The sequence below is a fragment of the Callorhinus ursinus genome, unplaced genomic scaffold (assembly GCF_003265705.2).
Source record: "Callorhinus ursinus isolate GAN/ISIS: 27379988/994484 unplaced genomic scaffold, GSC_fseal_2.0 scaffold1, whole genome shotgun sequence".
Taxonomy (NCBI): Eukaryota; Metazoa; Chordata; class Mammalia; order Carnivora; family Otariidae; genus Callorhinus; species Callorhinus ursinus.
The window spans coordinates 33,930,403-33,949,786 of NW_027397063.1; the positions used below are offsets into that span (position 1 = coordinate 33,930,403).

At 40.5% G+C, this 19,384-nt stretch overlaps 2 protein-coding genes across 5 annotated transcripts in view; one reads left to right on the plus strand and one right to left on the minus strand.

Moving 5' to 3' along the window:
- The window catches only part of PROS1 (protein S), a 63,940-nt gene extending 54,068 nt beyond the window's left edge, over positions 1-9,872 (minus strand). The window contains exon 1 of the mRNA XM_025873059.2: positions 9,680-9,872. Within this exon, the coding sequence (XP_025728844.1) occupies positions 9,680-9,755 (76 nt within the window). The 5' untranslated portion in view covers positions 9,756-9,872. The remainder of the gene's footprint in view (positions 1-9,679) is intronic.
- A 5,166-nt stretch (positions 9,873-15,038) lies between these two features.
- ARL13B (ARF like GTPase 13B) overlaps positions 15,039-19,384 on the plus strand; it is a 67,993-nt gene continuing 63,647 nt past the window's right edge. For 3 of the 4 annotated variants that reach the window (XM_025873074.2, XM_025873082.2, XM_073892274.1), the window contains exon 1: positions 15,040-15,384. In XM_025873074.2, the coding sequence (XP_025728859.1) occupies positions 15,326-15,384 (59 nt within the window). In that variant the 5' untranslated portion in view covers positions 15,040-15,325. Of the gene's footprint in view, positions 15,385-19,384 lie in introns of all 4 variants that reach the window. The other variant, XM_025873090.2, reaches the window with a different exon arrangement.

Here is a 19,384-nt window from a genome sequence, read left to right on the forward strand (position 1 = left end):
CCCCTGCTTCTCCCTCTCCTACTCCCCCTGCTTCTCCCTCCCCCACTCCCCCTGCTTCTCCCTCTCCCACTCCCCTTGCTTGTGTTCCCTCTCTCGCTGTGTCTCTCTCGGTCAAATAAATAAATAAAATCTTTTAAAAAAAGAAAAAAGATTTCTTCCTCCTTTTGGAGCTGAGGTTCCTAAGGTCACTATTGGCTTTGAGTGTTAGCTTTCACTAAACTCTTCACCTCAGTTGTATCTTATGGAACTATTCTCTTCCCTTCATTCTTAATCCAGTTAGATATGGAAATCAACCTCTTCTGAAGAAACCCTGAAGGTAGGTGGCAGGGGGGAGGTACAAAGGGCTATAGTTTACATTAAAACAACTTTTGCAATTTAAAGTCAAGTCTTAAGCCAGTTCCTAAAGGTCCTCTGTCCACCTCACATATAATAATTTCTTAATGGATGGGGCGCCTGGGTGACTCAGTCAGTTAAGTGTCCAACTTTTCATTTCAGCTCAGGTCATGATCTCAAGGTTGGGAGATTGAGCCCCACGTTGGGCTCCATGCTCTGTGCAGAGCCTGCTTAAGATTCTCTCTCCTTCTCCTTCTGCCCCTTTCCCTCTGTCCTCCCCCGAGGGTGCTCTCTCTTAAAAAAAAAAAAAAAAAAAGAAAGAAAGAAAGAAATCTTACTGCAGACATTCCTAAAAGCTGCATTGTCTTGCCATATGGCTCAGCTTCTTTTCTCCCTTCTCTGACATCTTCTCCCCTTCCCTCTCCCTGGTTGCCTCCTACTTCCACCCCTGCAACTTCTATTTACTTCTCATGCAGAACCATATACCAACCTTTTCTCCTATCTCCTTAGACACCAGCATGATTCAAATTTTAAGCGTGCATAGGAATTACCCGGGGTCTTCTTGAAATGAATATTCTAAATCAGTAGGTCTGGCATGGGGCCAGAGATGCTTCATTTCTATAATAAGCTCCCAGGTAATGCTGCTGTTACTGGTTCATGAAGTACTCTTGAGTAGCAAAGTTATAGACCATGTTTTCAGGACTTCACTTTCTAAACGTAAAGCCACTTTTCAAGGTAAAATAATAAGAATTCTCACAAAAGGAATAATTTCAGTATTAACTGTTATCATATTTTTTTCACCCTGCTACATTAACAGCCAGTTCAATGTCATTATACTATGTCCCCAGCTTAGGTCCGTTGGGCATAGTTAATTATGCCCTCTCTATTTAACAAACAGATAGTTAATACAAGCTCACATTTTGTAATCTATATTACCAAAGGTTAAATGAGCAATATGTGTTTGTCCTTCTCTTAGAGGAAGAAACAGTAATCTTAACCCTAGGGGAAGAATATTTGTAACAGAGACAATGCTGACCAAATATTCCATGGGCTTCCTTAGGTTGGGGCTATTAGAATTATAAGTGGAATGGAGTTTTGTCACTTTCATGCACAAGCAAATGTCCTCCCTTGATCTCTCTCCTTCCTCTCATTGGAGAGATCAATACACTTGGAAGAGAACACCGCAGATGAGACCTCAGCTCTGGTGGGCCCCTTGATCTTAGCTTTGTGAGACCCTGAGCAGGTCCCTGGACTTGTACCTGGACTAATGAGTTAATAAAATGGGGGCGCCTGGGTGGCTCAGTCGTTAAGCGTCTGCCTTCGGCTCAGGTCATGATTCCAGGGTCCTGGGATCGAGCCCCGCATCAGGCTCCCTGCTCGGCGGGAAGCCTGCTTCTCCCTCTCCCACTCCCCCTGCTTGTGTTGCCTCTCTCGCTGTCTCTCTGTCAAATAAATAAATAAAAATCTTTAAAAAAAATAAAATAAAATAAAACTCAAGTAAAAATTATTTAAAAAAATAAATTATATTGTTTTAAGATGCTAAGTTTGTGGCAATTGGTTACACAATAGAAAACTAATACAAAAAGGCATATGTAATTTTGAATTAGGCTAAATGTATTAATATTGCTGATTTCATTCCATGTGCTAGCTAGGGTCACCAGTTCCAGTTCAAACAGTTCACTTCGTTGGCTACTGGCATCCTAGACAAAACTCTGGCACACACTAAATAACTCTGAAAGCCAGACATTCCTTGGCATAATATTAAAGAAAGAATTCACAAGGACTAGGAGATAGATTCTGGCTTAGATCTTTCACGTGGTTCCTACCTATTCACTTTCTCACTTATCCATCCCACTCCCCATTATGAAATAAAAGAATGTATGTTCATGATTATCATAGATATCAATTAGTAAGGAAATCACTGGGCTTGCTAAAAAGCATTTTACTGGATGTTCTCCCTAGATTGGAAATGCTAATGGCAGGGGCTGCAATGAAACAGGGCTCCCAGATCTCAGGGGGAATGGGAGGAACCCAGGGTGGCTGAGTTAGGTGGCAGCTCATATTCACGTGAATCAAAGTCAGGGTGAGTGTAGTGATCAAATCTTGGAGAAAGAATTAACAGGTGAAGATTTCCCTAGAATGAGATAGGAAAGACAACCCATAAAATTCCTCATTAACTTTTGTATTCAAAACTCCCTGGGTTAGTAAAATAGAGGTTGTACAATACAAAGAAATCACCACCTCTCCTTAATTACCAATCTTGAATCAGTTGATGGATCCAGAACTTCTAGAATGAAGGAGAGGAGAGATGCCCTTGAAGAAGTATTCTGTATACAGTGAACTTTTTTTCTTGTTTTCTCCCACGCAGATTAACTGCACTGGGTAACTGCACTAAGGGAAGAGATTCCAAAAACTTCTAGTGATTATTAGATATTGGCCTTTAGAGAAGAAAAAAAAACATCTAAAATCTAAGGTTTGCTGCTTAGAACTGAGGCCCATGGGGGTCAGTTGATTAAGGGCATTGTGTCCTACAAGTACCTAACTATAGGTCCAATAAAACTCAAACTCCAAACTGTGCTTCCTTCCCCAGGCATGAACTATTTTCAGCAACAATTTGGTCATGCTGGAATACTCCTGCCCAAGTGAAAGACAAGTTTTTATATACCTGGGCATTCAACACTGAGATGGAAGCATACATATCAGCGGACCCCTTATTGTTGAGGCATATTCCATTTTTAAGTACTCTACTCTGCTCTATTTATCATATGAGTCCAAAAGCTGCCAGATGTAGATGGAAACCAGAATAAGAAAATGCTCTCTAGCTAGTTCAAAGTTCGAATCAAGCAGTCTGTCAGTCAGACTAGCCAGTGACCCAACAGATCCAATTATGTCAAATTGTCCCTAGGACGGCAGGGTCCTCTGGTACTATCCAAGGTACCATAGCAAGTCCCCAAAGAAGAATTTCAGAAGAGGTCCTTATGATTGGAGAGCAAGTCACATTTCCTTCTGCCAGTAATTAGTCTACCCTTGAGAAACTGTTCTTGGCATCCTTTTGGACTTTAGTGAAGTCTGCAAATACAACCACAGGACACCTGGTGACCAGGTGATTTAAACAGCTCATTGTGAACTGGATGCTACCTTTTCGATCTAGCCAGGAACTTAGTTGTGACAGAAGTTCAGCTGTGACATGTTCCAGTGGTGTGAAAAGAATGGGACTATAGGCACAACTAAGCGATCTATGAAGGCTGCTCACTCTCCTGACATGAAGAAGTCTTACCTCAACCTCCCTTTAAAGTCTCACGAGGAAAAGCCTATGACCAACCTAGTGAGGATGAAAATCAACCTACTGAAGACAAAAACTCTAACTGACAGATACTTCTTTATGACAGACCAACACGAGCCAGAGGGAGACCTGCTATGAAGCTACAGCCTGCAATGAACAAACGACAGCCTCTCTCAAGGGTGATCCTGAGGAGAAACAGAATGTTTGGAGAAATGAACACCTCACAATGGGCAGACATATAAGCAGTATTTCTCACTGTCCACTTTGCTTAGAATGAGATCTGGATCTATTCTGCTTCCTGAATGGTTGTAAATGGTCTGTCTATATGTTTAGAGACCCATAAAAAGCTAGATATCAGGTTGAGAGACAAGGTTGTTTGGCAAGAATTGCCCAGAGCTGAGACTATTTGTGTTCCAGGGGAATACTAACAAGATAGCCCCACACCAGAGAAGTTCTTAATAATAAGAGGGGACAGAATGGTCCACTTAAGGATTGTCCATCGTGTTTCTTCTCAAGGCAATCTAGTGTAAGGGTCCCAAACTCCGAAATCTACAAGCGTCAGATAGGTTCCATAAACAAGGGAAGAGAATTTCATGAAAGACGACAGGGGATGCTCGAAATTGTGGCAAACTAGAGAGAGTATATCCTATCTTAAGAAGGCAGCTTTGAATCTTACCATGTTAGAAGGTGCATGCAGTGTTGCCAGATCTTCCTTCATTTGTTTTTCAAGAGAGGTCATAAAACAAACTTTTTAGATGAAATTTCCTGATTTTTAAAATGCCATGTGGGCTAAACACACAAGTCTGTGGGCACATTTGGTGCTAAGGCTGTCACCTGCTGTGTCACTTGGTCTACTGTTGCCAAATACTCATAAAAAAACCCAGCCTGAGTGGCAAGCATGGAGACGACATATTGACTCAGCTATACAGACTTTCCTCACTAAGATACACTAGGCTCTCACTACTAAAAAATACAACATTTGCCAGCAGAACCGCCATTCCTTCTGCTGTTAGACATTGGGCATATTGCAAAATCCATCAGATCCTGGTGGATGGTTGATTAGTTAGGGCTCTTTTATCATGCAGGAGCAGCACATTGTACTCAGAGATAGAGATAGTCATTCTGGATTTGGATTTAATTTTTCTACTGGTACCACTATTGGTAGACTTATTTAATGCCTTATGCTAAGCCACACAGCTTTATCTCCAACAAAGGAATTAATTCCACAGTTAAGGAAATAAGTCAATGGGATGATTATTATCGTTTTCATGGGTCTTACTGTGCACGCTAATACCTAAAAGGAGCTAGCTGTATAGGACGATAGACTGACCAATTATTGAAGGCTCTGTTACTGCCTTTTCAGACCCAACACTATCTTCCAAAATGTGATTTAAAAATTGTGGTGTTTTGGAGGCCCCTCACTGGTTCAGTCAGTAAAGCAGGCAACTCTCGATCTCAGGGTCCTGAGTTCAAGGCCTATGTTGGGCATAGAGCTTACTTTTTTAAAAAAAGGGGGTACTTTTTTTGTACCAGACATCATTAATACATAGTGCTTTTATTTCCCTAAAGCTAAAATACACAGATTAGAAATAAAGGTAGAAAGGGAAGAAGAACTTGTCATGATATGATGCTTAGTGACTGTTATGGATTGAATGGTGTCCCCTATGAAGATGGTAACATCCTTAATCCCCCATTACTTGCAAATATGATCTTATTTGGAAAAAGGAGTTTCGCAGATGATCAAGTTAAGACAAGGTCATAAGGGTGAGCTCTAACCCAGTATGACTGATGTCTTTATAAAAAGCGGAAATTTGGAAGAGAGACACTCATGTACAGAGGGAAGATGATGTGAAGACATAGGGAAAATGCCATCTACAAGCCAAGAAATGTCTGAGGCTACCAGAAGCTGAGGAGAGAGGCCTGAAACAGATTCTCCTTCACAGCTCCCAGAAGGAATCAATCCTGCTGACACCTTAATCTCAGACTTCTAGTTTCCAGAACTGTGAGACAATAAATTCTGTTGTTTAAACTACCCAGTTTGTGGTACTTTGTTATAGCAGCGTAAGAAACTAATTCAATGACCTATTCTCATATTTTTTGCTTTTTTTCTTCCCTTGCATCTGTCTTTTGCTCATCTAGAAATTGGTAACCAAGAAGAAATGCATTCACTATGGGACCTAATAGATTTTCCACTGAATTAGAAGCTGAGATTGCTATGTAGCCATTTCAAGTTCTTTATTCCTGTTGAAAAAAAAAATTAAAAAGAAGATTATACTGGTATGACAATAATCAAGGCAAAATAATGTTTTTGCCATGTCTAAATCAAGTCTAGAAGGAGTGCTACTCCTTCAAGATGACTATTATACACAATAGAAATTGTAAAAGAAGAGATGGACACAATCATCCATAGGTAGGAACAACAAGGCTCAGGCTCTTCCTGAATAAGAGTGTGGTTCATCTCAGAGAGACAAAAAAATCCAACATCAGCAAACTGTGTGAAAGCTAGAGAGAAGTGAATTGGGGAGTGAAGGAGGGGGTCATAAATACCAGCTCCCGCTCAAAAGGAAGAGAGGCCACCCCAATGTACTTGTATTCTTTTGCTTGTCTTTTTAGTATGATTATCTTTTGGTATACGAGATGGATTATAACAATGTATTGTTTCATCCATAAAACATAGCACAGTGACATGGGACTGCGACAGAACAAGATGAGGCACGGACATCACTTGATGACACTAAACTAAGAAATGGTAGCCATGAGCCTTCCTCTTTGGGTGCGGTGACTGGAATCTATTAAGGAGAAGGTCCTTTCTGCTATTCTCAGTTATTTGCATTATATTAAAATATGTGCATTATACTTGAAATACTTCCAAATGGTGTATATGGAAAGAAGGGTGTGTGTGTATGTTGTACAGCCAATAATTAGCATGTGTAGACTTCTTTGTTTCTGCTTCCTTTGCAGCTTCCATTCCTTTGTGGGAGTTGGGCAGACACTTCTCCTGATTCGAGGGAGCTGTCAGTCACAGGACTCCAGAGACATGTTAAGCCAAAATGATCAAGTTCTCTCTTCTGGGAATTTCAGTCACAGGCAGGGACACCCAGGACTAGAAGACAGTTAGAACCCAGTCATCTGATAGCAGCTCCTAACACAGAGAGCACGTGACTTCCCGTCATATAGATCACTGAAACGCCTAAGTCCCTGGCTTCTGTTGGCCTAGTTATTCAGCATGCCATTCAGTAGTCTTCCAATAAACCCACTCGGCTTCCTTCCTTCCTTCCTTCCTCCCATCCTTCCTTCCTTCCTTCCTTCCTTCCTTCCTTCCTTCGTTAGCAAGAGTTCATTATTGTTGCTTGTAGCTAAAGACTACTGGTATATGTACTATCAGGCTTCTCATTTTTTCTCATAATATCTTGAAAGTTTAAATATAGATCATTTAGCCATAAAGAGGATATTGAACTTGGTGGACAGAAAAGGTTTATTATGAAGCATTACTATGTATCCTGATGTAGAATGGATGGTAAGAGAATATGGCACAGGGCATCGTTGCTATACCAGAAATTGTCTCTAACTCTTCCTAACCCTAATAAAATCTCTCCAACAGTGCAACATTTTGAACTCTGAAATAAAGGGATTTAAAAAAAAAAAAAAGACAGATAAACAATGAATAGTTAGAGAAGGAAAGAAGACAGTAAAATAGAGAAAGCAGATATGAGTCAGTAATGTCAAGGGTAGACTGCATCCACCTAGCAGTGGAAGTCTGGATAGGACCAAACTAGCACAACCGGAGAACATCTCTTTTCTCCTATTTCTCCTCATCACAGCCCTTAGTGGCTAATGATGGAATATGTAGACAGTATATATTTTAAATCTATCTCTCTGCCTCTTTCTGTCTGGCTCTCTCTTATATTTACTAAAAATTTAAGAGATAGTAAAAATATCTTTCATATACATAAATGTCTGCAAAGTCAGTTAACATCTCTGACCAATTCTTTATTATTAAAATGAAGAAGTTGAACTGTGATAGTTTCTAACAACTCTCAAAACTAAAACCTTTTTCAGGCGCCTGGGTGGCTCAGTTGGTTAAGCGACTGCCTTCGGCTCAGGTCATGATCCTGGAGTCCAGGGATCGAGTCCCACATCGGGCTCCCTGCTCAGCGGGGAGTCTGTTTCTCCCTCTGACCCTCCCCCCTCTCATGCTCTCTCTCTCTTTCATTCTCTCTCTCAAATAAATAAATAAAATCTTTTAAAAAAACGCTAAAACTTTTTTCTTTAACTAACAACTATATTTCCATGGACTAAATAAAATATTTAGAGTTCTAATTCTATCTCAAATTTAAAATCTTAGGGAGTAAAAACATTCCATCTGTACCTCGGTTTCCCCATCAGTTAACCAGAGATTATTTTTAATCCAATTAAACTACTCATACTTTTTAAAATAAAGTCAGTATAGGGCCAACTATTCTTTATGTCATATATTTGTACTGTTAATTTCTCCACTCTATCACAACAAGTATATTTCATCATCTATATGGTTTGATTACTTGTGTGTAACAAGCACAGACATATACATCATTTTTAACTGTGTCTAGATTCAGTGAAAATGTAACAATCTCTACAAAGGGTTTAGCACATTCCTGTGATGACAAGCAGTGAGTGCGGGAAGAAACTTTTGCCTCTTTGGTTACCAAGCAAATATTTGATTGTTGTAATGAACTATATAAATAATGAATTTATATGCATATGGTCCACATACAGGCTTAGTGATAGTGGTTTGAATAGCAATGCTGCTATTGCAGCTCTTTAATAGAAGATCAACAAATCATGTTTAACCTTTAAATTAGAATTTTAAAATACCTCAATCATCCTAATCAGTTAACTAATACAAACTAGTGGAATGTTAGTAAATTCCTACTCAAGTCTCCTAAAATTACCATCTTTGAAAAGTTTCCACAGGAGTTTTTAAGCAGCCTAAAAGTTTTTGCAATTCAGAGTTTATCTCTCCCATGCCATTTCCTGAGAATAAAAAACGTAGCACAAGTAAGCATTTTTAATCAATGACCATGCTTAAACTTTGAAAACGAACAAATTAACTGGCAATCAAAATGTACTAAATGCCAAGGGGCGCCTGGGTGGCTCAGTTGGTTAAGTGTCTGTCTTTGGCTCAGGTCCTGAAACTGGAGTCCTGGGATTGAGCCCCTTATCAGTCTCCATGCTCAGCAGGGAGTCTCCTTCTCCCTCTCCCTCTGCCCCTCCCCCCAACTGTGCGCTCTCTCTTACTCTCTCTCTAATAAATAAATAAAATCTTTTAAAAAATGTACTAAATGCTTTGATATTCCTTATATACTTTTCAGAGAAAACTCAACATCCTGCCTTGAATCCACCCATGGGAACATAAAGAACTGGAAATACAAAGATAAAGTACAGAGAATTCATGCCATGACCTCAGATCGGTGACAGTGTCAAAAATACTTTGTACAAAATGATCTGAGAAGCACAACATTTAGCAGTCCTTTTGATTTCAAGGTTAGAAAATGACATCTACCTCCTGCTATGCAAACCAGCAGTGATCCTAAAACAATTGGTTTGTCAATGTTGAGATAAGCAAACCAAGCTCAAAGTCCAGAAATTGCAAAAGGGAGGTAAAATTTCAGCAAGGGGTGTTGGCTGGGGACAGCCGCTTGTACCAAGAGAAAACATAGTAGGCTGCCTTTTTCTCCCTATTGTTATACTGGAAAGTGCTCATCCTTGTCCTCTGGGAACTTCAGCTGTTGAGGGCAAATGGGTAGGTGTTGTAATTCCTTCATTGTTATTTAGTGTCCCCCAGGTTTTTGAATCTGTCCAGTAGCCAACAGTTGACTCCTAGAGCAGGGCAAAAATTGCCCCTGCCCCACCGTTACACTGCTCGCTAGATCCACTGGCTGCTTCCGTCAGCCCGGAGATTGTCGGGACTTACTGGAAACTTCATAGCTGGCTTGCAGCCGGAGCAAAGAAAATCCTACCAAGAGGGCTCCGGGTTCAGTTGCGCTGCTGCGGAAAGAAGACAGCACTCTATTGATTACTCACAGTTTGCCTCGGAGACCGGGAGCATTAGGATGAGGCACGCCAGTAGCGCCCCGCAGCGCCCACCCAGGACCCTCATTGCGAAGCGGGGGGAGGCGCGGGCGGGGACCAGGACCGTGGCGCGTCGCGGCGGGGACCTGCGAGCCCAGGCGCCGCTCACTGAGGACTGCGGCGCGGCGGCGCCTGCGAGCGAGCGCTCCGGCAGAACAGAGGGAGCCGGGGGCGGGGGGACTGCCCGCTCCCAGCCCCCAGCCCGAGAGGGGAAGTGATAACGAGGACATTTCCAGGAAGCTTTTCAAAGCTGGGGGCAGGGCTCAGGGAGAGTGGTGGAGGCCTAGTAAACACTGTCGAGACATCCTTCCTCGTCCCGTGTTTCGTTCCCTGTCTCCGCACGGTGAACTTTCCCAAGGAGAAGGGGAAGGAAACGTAGTAGAAACCGCCAGCGAGCTAGGGTGAGAGGCTGAGTGGCCCCGGGGAACTTTGAGGACTCCGAGGACGGGGTGTCCAGGTTTAGGAGGAAAAATCCTGCAGACACAGACTGGCGTTGGGATGAAGACGTTAATCAAACCTAGAAGCGAGTAACTTCATGAAGGCGCCGGAGGACAGAGATAATGGAAGCAAATGGGATAGTTTTGATCATCCAGTTTGCTTTTGTTCTTGCATTTATGGTGTTAAAAAAAAATGTTTTGAGAAAAAAATGAGAATGTGTCAAATTCCATCACCTTCAAACAGCTCATTTTAATTTTTGCAATATAACCTCTACATTTTGTGCTTAGACATACACATCTGAAATGTTATGTGATGTTTAAGGCTGCATCTGGAGCTAAAACGCCTGAGTCAAATCTCAATACTTTAATCACTTACTAGTTCTGTAACTTTAAGCAAATTGCTTAACCTCTCTAAGCCTCAGTTTTATCTTCTGTAAAATGGGGATAATAGTGGGTTTTCATAATGTTAATATAAGGATTTAAGAGATAACACATGTAAAGCAATTACTGTGCGTTAAATAGTATTACTGAAGGCATATTTACTGTTATCACTTCTGGAATTTCTGCCCAGATGAGCCTGTCAACTGATTTCCTATGTGTGTGTGTGAAATTCCATAGGCTGATCATCTTTCAAGGGGCTCTTCTCGTTCTAGCTTTCTGTGGTTCTGTGACCCAACTGGATGGAAGTTGATATTAGAGTCACTTTTTCTGATAAGATCAATTGTGAAGGGATTACTGAATATATCTATTACCCTTCCCTCTTTGAAATTCTTTTCCTTCTTGCTGTGTCTAACTCTGCCATATTAATCTATTCACCAGTTTATTCCTAGCCCCAAGTGATTTAATTTTTAATATAATTCTAATCTCTGTAGAATTGTTTGGTGTGCTGACAATCATAGCATCAAGCAAAATGACCTTTAAGTAATATATTTAACTATTAAATTTAAACGCATTTAAGCTAGGAGTCTTTCAAGTAAAGGTTCGATTTGGGAATCTCCTCATCTTGTGAGGAGGAATTAAGAGCTGAATATCAATTTTGAAATCTCAAAATTTCACAAGGAGAGAAAACTTCCAAAATCATGAATCAACAACATTCATAGCCATCTCTAATATCCTCAATATAAAAAAGAATATAAAATGTTTGAAGAAGGAAATGTTGGAGAAGCATAAGTTGCCCAAAAGAAATCTTGCTCTCCTGAAAAGTTCAAGAGATTAAAGTGATTATCTTTTTAATACCATAAAGGTGCAACACAGTGTCAGCAATGTGTCGGTGATGAAAAATTATGTATCTTACCTCTACTGTAATGTCAAACTTTGAAAAATCATATACTGAGATGTTTAATAATAAAATTTAATGATGCATCTTTGGATAAAATTTTCAGGTTTTTAACTTATCTCAGAAGTTTACTTTGTGAAGATGACATCTGGCTTCACCTCAATAAATTAATACTTAGTCAATTTCACTTGCCCAAAATTTATTTTTAGTACATTTCTAAATATGTTTGTAAGTTTGTTTTAAAAGGAGTAATTTCCATTGTTTTACTTTGAGAATGTTACCTTGTTAAATGTTTGCAAAATGGATTAGAGCAAGGAAAGTTTAGAAACCAAGTAACATGTATACAAGAGACAAGTGTTGATGAAGATGTGGAGAATGGTAGGAATGTATATTTATGGAAAATACTATGGAAGTTCCTCAAGAAACGAAAAATGGAGCTACCATATGATCCAAGAATCCCACTTCTGGGTTTATATACAAAGGAATCATTACCGGGAAGCCATTTCTGTACTCCCATGTTCATTAGAGCATTATTCACAATAGCCAACATAAGGAAACCACAACCTAAGTCTAATCAATGGATGAATGGGTAAAGAAAATGTGATATAGAGATAGAGATAGATACGGATATCTCACATTTAGGTATGACATTTGGGCACTATGCTAAGTGAAATAAGCCAGACAGAGAAAGATAAATGCTGCTTGGGATCACTTATATGTAGAATCTTAAAAAAAAAGGGGGGGGCGATTGGGTGTCTCAGTCAGTTAAGCGTCTGCCTTTGGTTCAGGTCATAATCTCAGGGTCCTAGGATTGAGCCCCACGTCGGGCTCTCTGCTCAATGGGGAACTTGCTTCTCCTTCTGCCCCTTCCCCCAGCTCATGCTTGCACTCTCTCTCTCAAATAAAAAAAAAAAATCTTAAAAAGAAAAAAAAAAGCAAATTCATGGAAACAAAGAATAGGTTGCCAGGAGCTGGGGAGTAAGGAAATGGGAAGAAGTTGATAGGGTATAAACTGAAAGTTTATATACCCTTTCACAGCATGGTGACTCTAGTTAATTATACTATATCATATACTTAAATTTGCTAAGAGAGTAGATCTTAAGTGTGTTCTCAAAAGAAAAAGAAAGAAAGATAACAATGTGAGGTGATGGATGTGTTAATTAACTTGATTGTGGGAATCATTTTTACCATGTATGCATATATTAAGTCATCATATTGTACTTTTAAAATACAATTTTGTCAATTATCCCTCAATAAAGCTGGAAAAAGAAATCAAGTAACATTTAAGATGCTAAATAATCCCTGGGGGATTAAATAAGAGTCTTAGCTAGAATGACAGCAAGGTTGTTTTCATCATTCAGAATAAACTAGATTACACTATGGTGAAATAGTCATGGAATTACAATGGTTTAAGGTAAGTGTTTATTGCCTACTCGTGGGAAGTTCACTGCAGGACTTTCTGGGCAGACATCTTCATTGTGTTGGCTCAGCATTCCACACTGTTTTGATGTTACAGTATTTCAAAGTTAATATAGTCTTCCACAATTTCCATTTCACTCACATTTCACTGGACAAAGCAAGTCCCATGACTTCTAGAGGGTGGGAATAACTATCTCATATGTTTGGAAAAGGAAAACTGAAAATAGTGTACAGTGCTTATTTCTACCAAACCACTTAATGTATTGAAAAACCAATAGTCAACTTAGTTTACTAACTGACCGACTGTATTTCGGCACCAGAAATGTTTGGTAATGTATCATTCTCAGGGAAGACATGAAGTAGAGGTGGGGTTAAATATATTTTGGGGGGACAAGAGGGGTGTTGAGTATAGTTCCAGAAATGCTGAAGGAACATCTGCATAGTAAGTCTCTTCAGGCATAGGAGTAGTAATTGGACTTCAAGAGAACACGTTTTTAAAAAGGAATACAGAGGGATAAGGTCAGATCTTGGAGAGTACATATGGGAAGCCGAAGGAGGAATAACTAGTGAGATCCAGAATAGTACATAATTGTGAAAAGCCAAGGGAGGAAAGAGTTTTAGAAGAGTTAACACTACTAAATGTATTAAGTGATGAAAAAGAAAATGACAACTGACAGGTGACAGCAACTTCAAAATCTACTATTATGTGTTAGAAACTGCCCTTAGGCCTTATTTCTTTCATTTCATCATCTTAGTGACCCTGCAAAGTAAGTATTTTCATTCCCATTTTGCAGATGGGATAATTGGGTTCAGAGATGGTGAGCTGTAAGAGATGTATATGAATTGAATCAGGGTCACATGAATGAGTAAAGAACAGAGAATAATTTTAAAACTAAATCTGTTGTGCGGCGGTGGGTGACTCAGTTGGTTAAGAGTCTAACTCTTGATTTCGGCTCAGGTCATGATCTCAGGGTCCTGGGATGAACCCTGCATAGGGCTCCATGCTCAGCTCGGAGTCGGCTTGAGATTCTCTCTCCCTCTGCTCTGCCTTCCGCTCATGTGCATGCGTGCTCTCTAAATAAATAAATAAATAAAATACCAAAAACAAAAACAAAAACAACAACAAAAACCTAAATCTGTTGTAGCAAACCATTATTTTCCCCTGGACACACTGGGCATCCCAGGGCACTCTCTCCTTTTACCAAGATTTGAAAAAATATATTTAAGTAGAAATGGAATGGACACACAGGTCCCTACATATCGTGCGGGCATTTTTTCCCCCTACAGGAATGTACTTGCCATTTCTTTCCTATATATATATATATATAGGAAAGAAATGCAGATATTACATATCCTTGTAGATAAACTAAAACATATTAAAAAAAAAACAGCCAGCAGATCACCATCTCCATCTTGCAGAAACCAAATAGCTAACGATCTAATATTATCTAAAAATCTTAGAACATATATCAAAATGTTAATACTTGTTATTTTGGGGTGGTGAATATGAGATTTTATTTTGTTAATCTTATTCCTTTTTCAGTGTTTTTCACATTTTGTACAATGAACATATTATTTCTTTTAGCTCCTGCTAAAAGATACTCATTTATTTTGCATTCATAACCCCCCCCACAATAAATATCATACAATTCCATTTTACATTTTATGTAACAAACAGCAATAAACATCCAGATTAAAACGTCTGTCATCTGAATTATTAGATAGTTAGCAAATGAGTTTCCCCCTCGTCCTTAATTTATAATAACTGCCCCAGGGTATTGTTTCTGTAGTTGTGCAGCCAGAGTCTGCCGGAGTCCCAGAGGATCCCCAACCCTGCTTCACAAAACAAAACAAAACACGCACAAGACCTGAGATCTCTGGATCTCAGCTGGGGTTAGGGACAGACGAGGAACACCACCCTCGACTGGCAACACATTTTGTATGGGTATTCAGAGAGGCCTTGCCCAAGATCTGTCAGGGATTTTTCAACGCCTCTCTGGACGCTCCGGTTGCCTAGTTACGAGAACCACATCCCCGCCCCCGCCTCCACCCGGAAAGGGGAGCCCTGCCCCTTCAGCCACTCAGAGGCCCCCACCAGGGGCGGTCGCACGATGATTGGAGTAGTACATGGGCGGTGCTTGGGGCGGGCCTTCAGCGCCTGCGAGGAACGTCAGCACGTCGACGCGGGGTTTTCTGTGGCCCGGCTCCGCTAACCCTGCTCGGCTCTGTGTATCGGCTCCTTTGGCCCTGCTGTGCCTGGGCGAGGAGGCCGTTATTGGCACGCGGGCCCCCGGCGCGGTTTATCAGGGCCGGGTGCTGGGACTGACCGCCTTGACCTCCCTCCCGACTTCTCCGCCTCAGAGGTGCCTGGGAGCGGCTGCGGCCCTCCGGGGATTCGGCGGTGGCAACCAGGGGCCCATCCCCGCTCGGGGCTCGGATGGGAGGCGGCGGGAGGTGCGGCCTGGCATGTTCAGTCTGATGGCCAATTGCTGCAGCTGGTTCAAGCGGTGGCGGGAGCCCATCAGGTAAGCTGGAGCCGGCTGGCCCGATGCGGTCGTGGAAAGTAGGGACAGCTGCGCCCCGAGGGGCCGGTTGGGGGGGGGGGGCACACCTCTCCTCTGGGAAGAGTCTCAGGCCTCGGGGGATGCTTTTGCTCCCAATTTGACTTGTCCCCAGAGGAAGAGGTAGGAGGATGTAGCCTTTTTGTCTAGTTGCATTTAAGTTCTCTTCAGTGATGCTTACTGTTATCATTGAAATGGGTTCGAATTTCTTAAAAAGTTGTGGATTTTGTGTATGGAATTGGAAACTATCCGTTGTGTATATTTCCTGTGACGTTTTTGTAGTGGGAGTTTTTTTTTTTTTTTTAATAGAGAAACATGGGATATAGTTTTCATAACATCCACACATTCCTTTCCAACACTCATTCACTCACTGTTTTGAGGACTTGGGTTTGAAATCTGGCTCCACTGCTTGATAAATTATATGACTTAACCACTTTTGGCCCCACCTTTGTCATATATTAAATGGGGGTGATAATATCTATGCCTCAGGAGTGTTGTATTAAATGAGACTAGCTGATGGAAAGTGTTTTCTTAACTGTAGCCTAGCTTTAGTTTTCATGTGGAATCTACTTAAGCCTTTAATTGAAAGAGTCTGCTTCTTAACCTTTCATTTTGAAATGCTAGATGTATTAAGATTTAGCACCTGCTGCTTGATATTCACTCATTTGTTGAGAAAATACCATATGCCAGGCACTATGCTAGGCAAGAGTCAGTAAAAATGATGCTTTTTAGGCTTACCCTATAAAGAAACCTTAAGTTTGTTACTCCTTATAAATAATGTTGACTTTTTAATAGTTCTGCTTTGGAATTAGGCCAAGGGTAAATTATAACAAAGTTTTGTTTTCCTTGTGATTTGATAAAGGTGTTGTTGGGCCGAGGAATACCACAGAGATGACATGTCTTTCTCAGTATCAAGGGTTGCGTGATGTTGATAGTCTTATTACTCATAGTGTTAACCTTCACTTGGTTATGGTTGTGTCTGCCAGATTTCTCAACATAGTGTTTTTGAGTCAAACAGATTAATGTCTGAATCCTAGGAATTTTGGCACTTTTCCCCCTGTCAAGTGTGGATAATTTTTGTCTTGCAGCATTTTTTTTTTAAAGATTTTATTTATTTATTCATGAGAGACAGAGAGAGAGAGAGAGAAAGAGAGGCAGAGGGAGAAGCAGGCTCCCAAGGAGCAGGGAGCCCGATGCGGGACTTGATCCCAGGACTCTGGGATCATGACCTGAGCTGAAGGCAGACGCTTAACCATCTGAGCCACCCAGGCGCCCTGTCCTGCAGCATTTTGAGAAGAAAATTTATGCAAGTAATTGATGCTTTGCAGGTAGCACTCAGTAAATGATACTTCTAAGATTAGGAGACAAGTGCCTATTAGTCAATTACCCACCTCAATTCATTTTATACTTATCAGTATAGATACCTTTCCCTTCTTCCCTTTCTGTGTTTGTGGAAGAAGGGTTCATTTTTCCTTTTCAAGACTAATTATGGTGGCTCTGTTCTTTATTACATTTTTTTCCCATTTCCTGGTGAGCTTCAGTTGGTCAGCATTTTGCCAGAGGTCACAGAGAAAACTTCGGGATACAAGAATAAAGCTAAACTTTTATCCCAAAATTTATTGTTCAGTTTTATCAAAAATACAAAATCTCTTTCTCTTTTGTCTTCACAGCTTCACTTCTGTTCTTTATTTAGAATGTAAACATGCTCAAGCCTCTTTTACCTAAAAAACAACCCAAACTAAATGTTTCCTTTTGCTGCTGTAACAAATTACTATTAACATAGTGACCTAAAACAACACAAATTTATTATCCTACCGTTCTGAGGCCAGAAGTCTAAAATGGATCAGGAGAGCCTTAGAGCCTTCTGGAGGCTCTGAGAGAGAATCTGTTTTTCTTTGCCTTTTCCAGCCAAAAAAAAAAAAAAAGAGGTTGCCTGCAGTTATTGGCTTGTGGCCCCCTTCTTCCATCTTCAAAGCCAATTGTATAACATCCTTCTTCTCTGATCTTTTATCAGGACTTTAAAAAGTCCCTTTTATAATGACTCTTGTGTTTACATCTGGTCTACCTGGGTACTCCCAAGATAAGCTCCCCATCCAAGATCCTTAACTTAATCATGTCTACAAGATTCCTTTTGCCATGTAAGGTAACATATTCACAGGTTCCGGTGATTAGGTTGTAGACATATTTGGGAAGTCATTATTCTGTGTCTACCGTAATAAACAACCCTCTGCCCCTGCAGCCACTACCTTTCCCTCTCAGCCTTCACCCCAGGCTAACAGTTGACAATGGATTACTGATACTTTCTCAACTTCATCTCCTCTCATGCATTCCCTTAACTTCCTGCATTTGAAGACTTCTGCCCAGACCCTTTAATTCAGTTTGACACTTAAGACCACTCTCTTCTTAAAATTTTCTGGTTTATTTTTCCTGAATTTAAAAATTTTTACCTTTCTGCCTTTGGCCATTTCTATCTCTATTTCCCAGTTAGCGTTTCGTCATCTCACTCTCAAGTCTTCCCCAGTGTTCTGTGTTCAACTCTCTTTTCTTCTGTATATTCCCCTTCGTGGGCAATTTCACCACATATAGTGACATATAGCCACTTAAACATTGACTCTCAAGTCCGTGTGTTTGCAGCACAAAGACTCATCTACCACTTGAAAATTTACATATCCCATTCCACAAGAATCCTCAATCCCAGCACATCCAAAATTGAATTTAGATCCTCTCTCATTTCCATGCCGAATTGCTTCTGCCCTCCTTTTACCCAAGTCCAGCCGGGAGTAATCCTAGATTCCTCTTTGTGCTTTGATCTCTCAAATCATTAAGTCTTTGGTTTCTATGGACTTAATACCACTTACAGTCTTACACTCTTTTAGCCTTTCCATACCCACTGCTCTGTTTTAAAGATTTTATTTATTTATTTGACAGAGAGAGACAAAGCAAGAGAGGGAACACAAGCAGGGGGAGTGGGAGAGGGAGAGGTCCCGCCAAGCAGGGAGCCCGAAGTGGGGCTCCATCCCAGGACTCTGGGATCATGACCTGAACTGAAGGCAGACCCTTAACGACTGAGCCACCCAGGCGGCCCCCCCCCCCGCTCTATTTTAGATTAAATTTCCATTATTTCTCTCCCACATTTCTTTGACAGACTTTCCACTGTTCCTCTCTGATTAATTCTCTACACTGTTGTCAGTGGTCTTTTTTCCTTTTTCCTTCTGTCCAAATTCCTCATGCCAAATTTGCCGAATTTAAGTTCTCTAGTCCCTCCATTCCTCACCAAATGCTCTTCTTTTTTTGGTTGGCTATTCCTAATCATTCCTCACTTGTCATTTGGGAGATTCTCTTTCAGAAAACTTTCTTTGAATTCCATCTAGGTTTTTTACCTTTTCATTGTAATTGCTTAGCACCCTGTATTTGTCTCTACTTACGCATGTATTGTAATGAAATGTTTATTCAACTCTTCTCACCTGTCCTCCAGGATGGCTTGTGGACAGGAGCTGTTGTTATTTAAAAATATTTAAAAGTAATGCATGTTTATTTTTATTTAAAGGTGATGAATGTTTATGTAGAACATTGAAAGCACAGTTAAGCAAAAAGTGGCATATATTAGTAACCCACAGTCTCACGCCCAAAGATTTACATTTTGGTGTAGAATCTCTTATATAACTGTAAATTCTCTTTTTATTCGCTGTTTTTACTCATTACCAAATGATCTCCATGGTGAGTCCAATTAACCATCTGACACTACACAAAATTATTAAAATATTATTGACTATATTCCCTATGCTGTATATAACATCCCCATGACTCATTTATTTTATAACTGGAAGTTTGTAACTCTTAATCCCTTCACTTATTTCATCTCTCCCTGCTATAGTAACCAACAGCTTGTTTCCTATCTCTGTAAGTTTCTTTCTGTTTGGTTTGTGTGTTTATTTGTTTTTTAGATTCCATAAATAAATGAAAA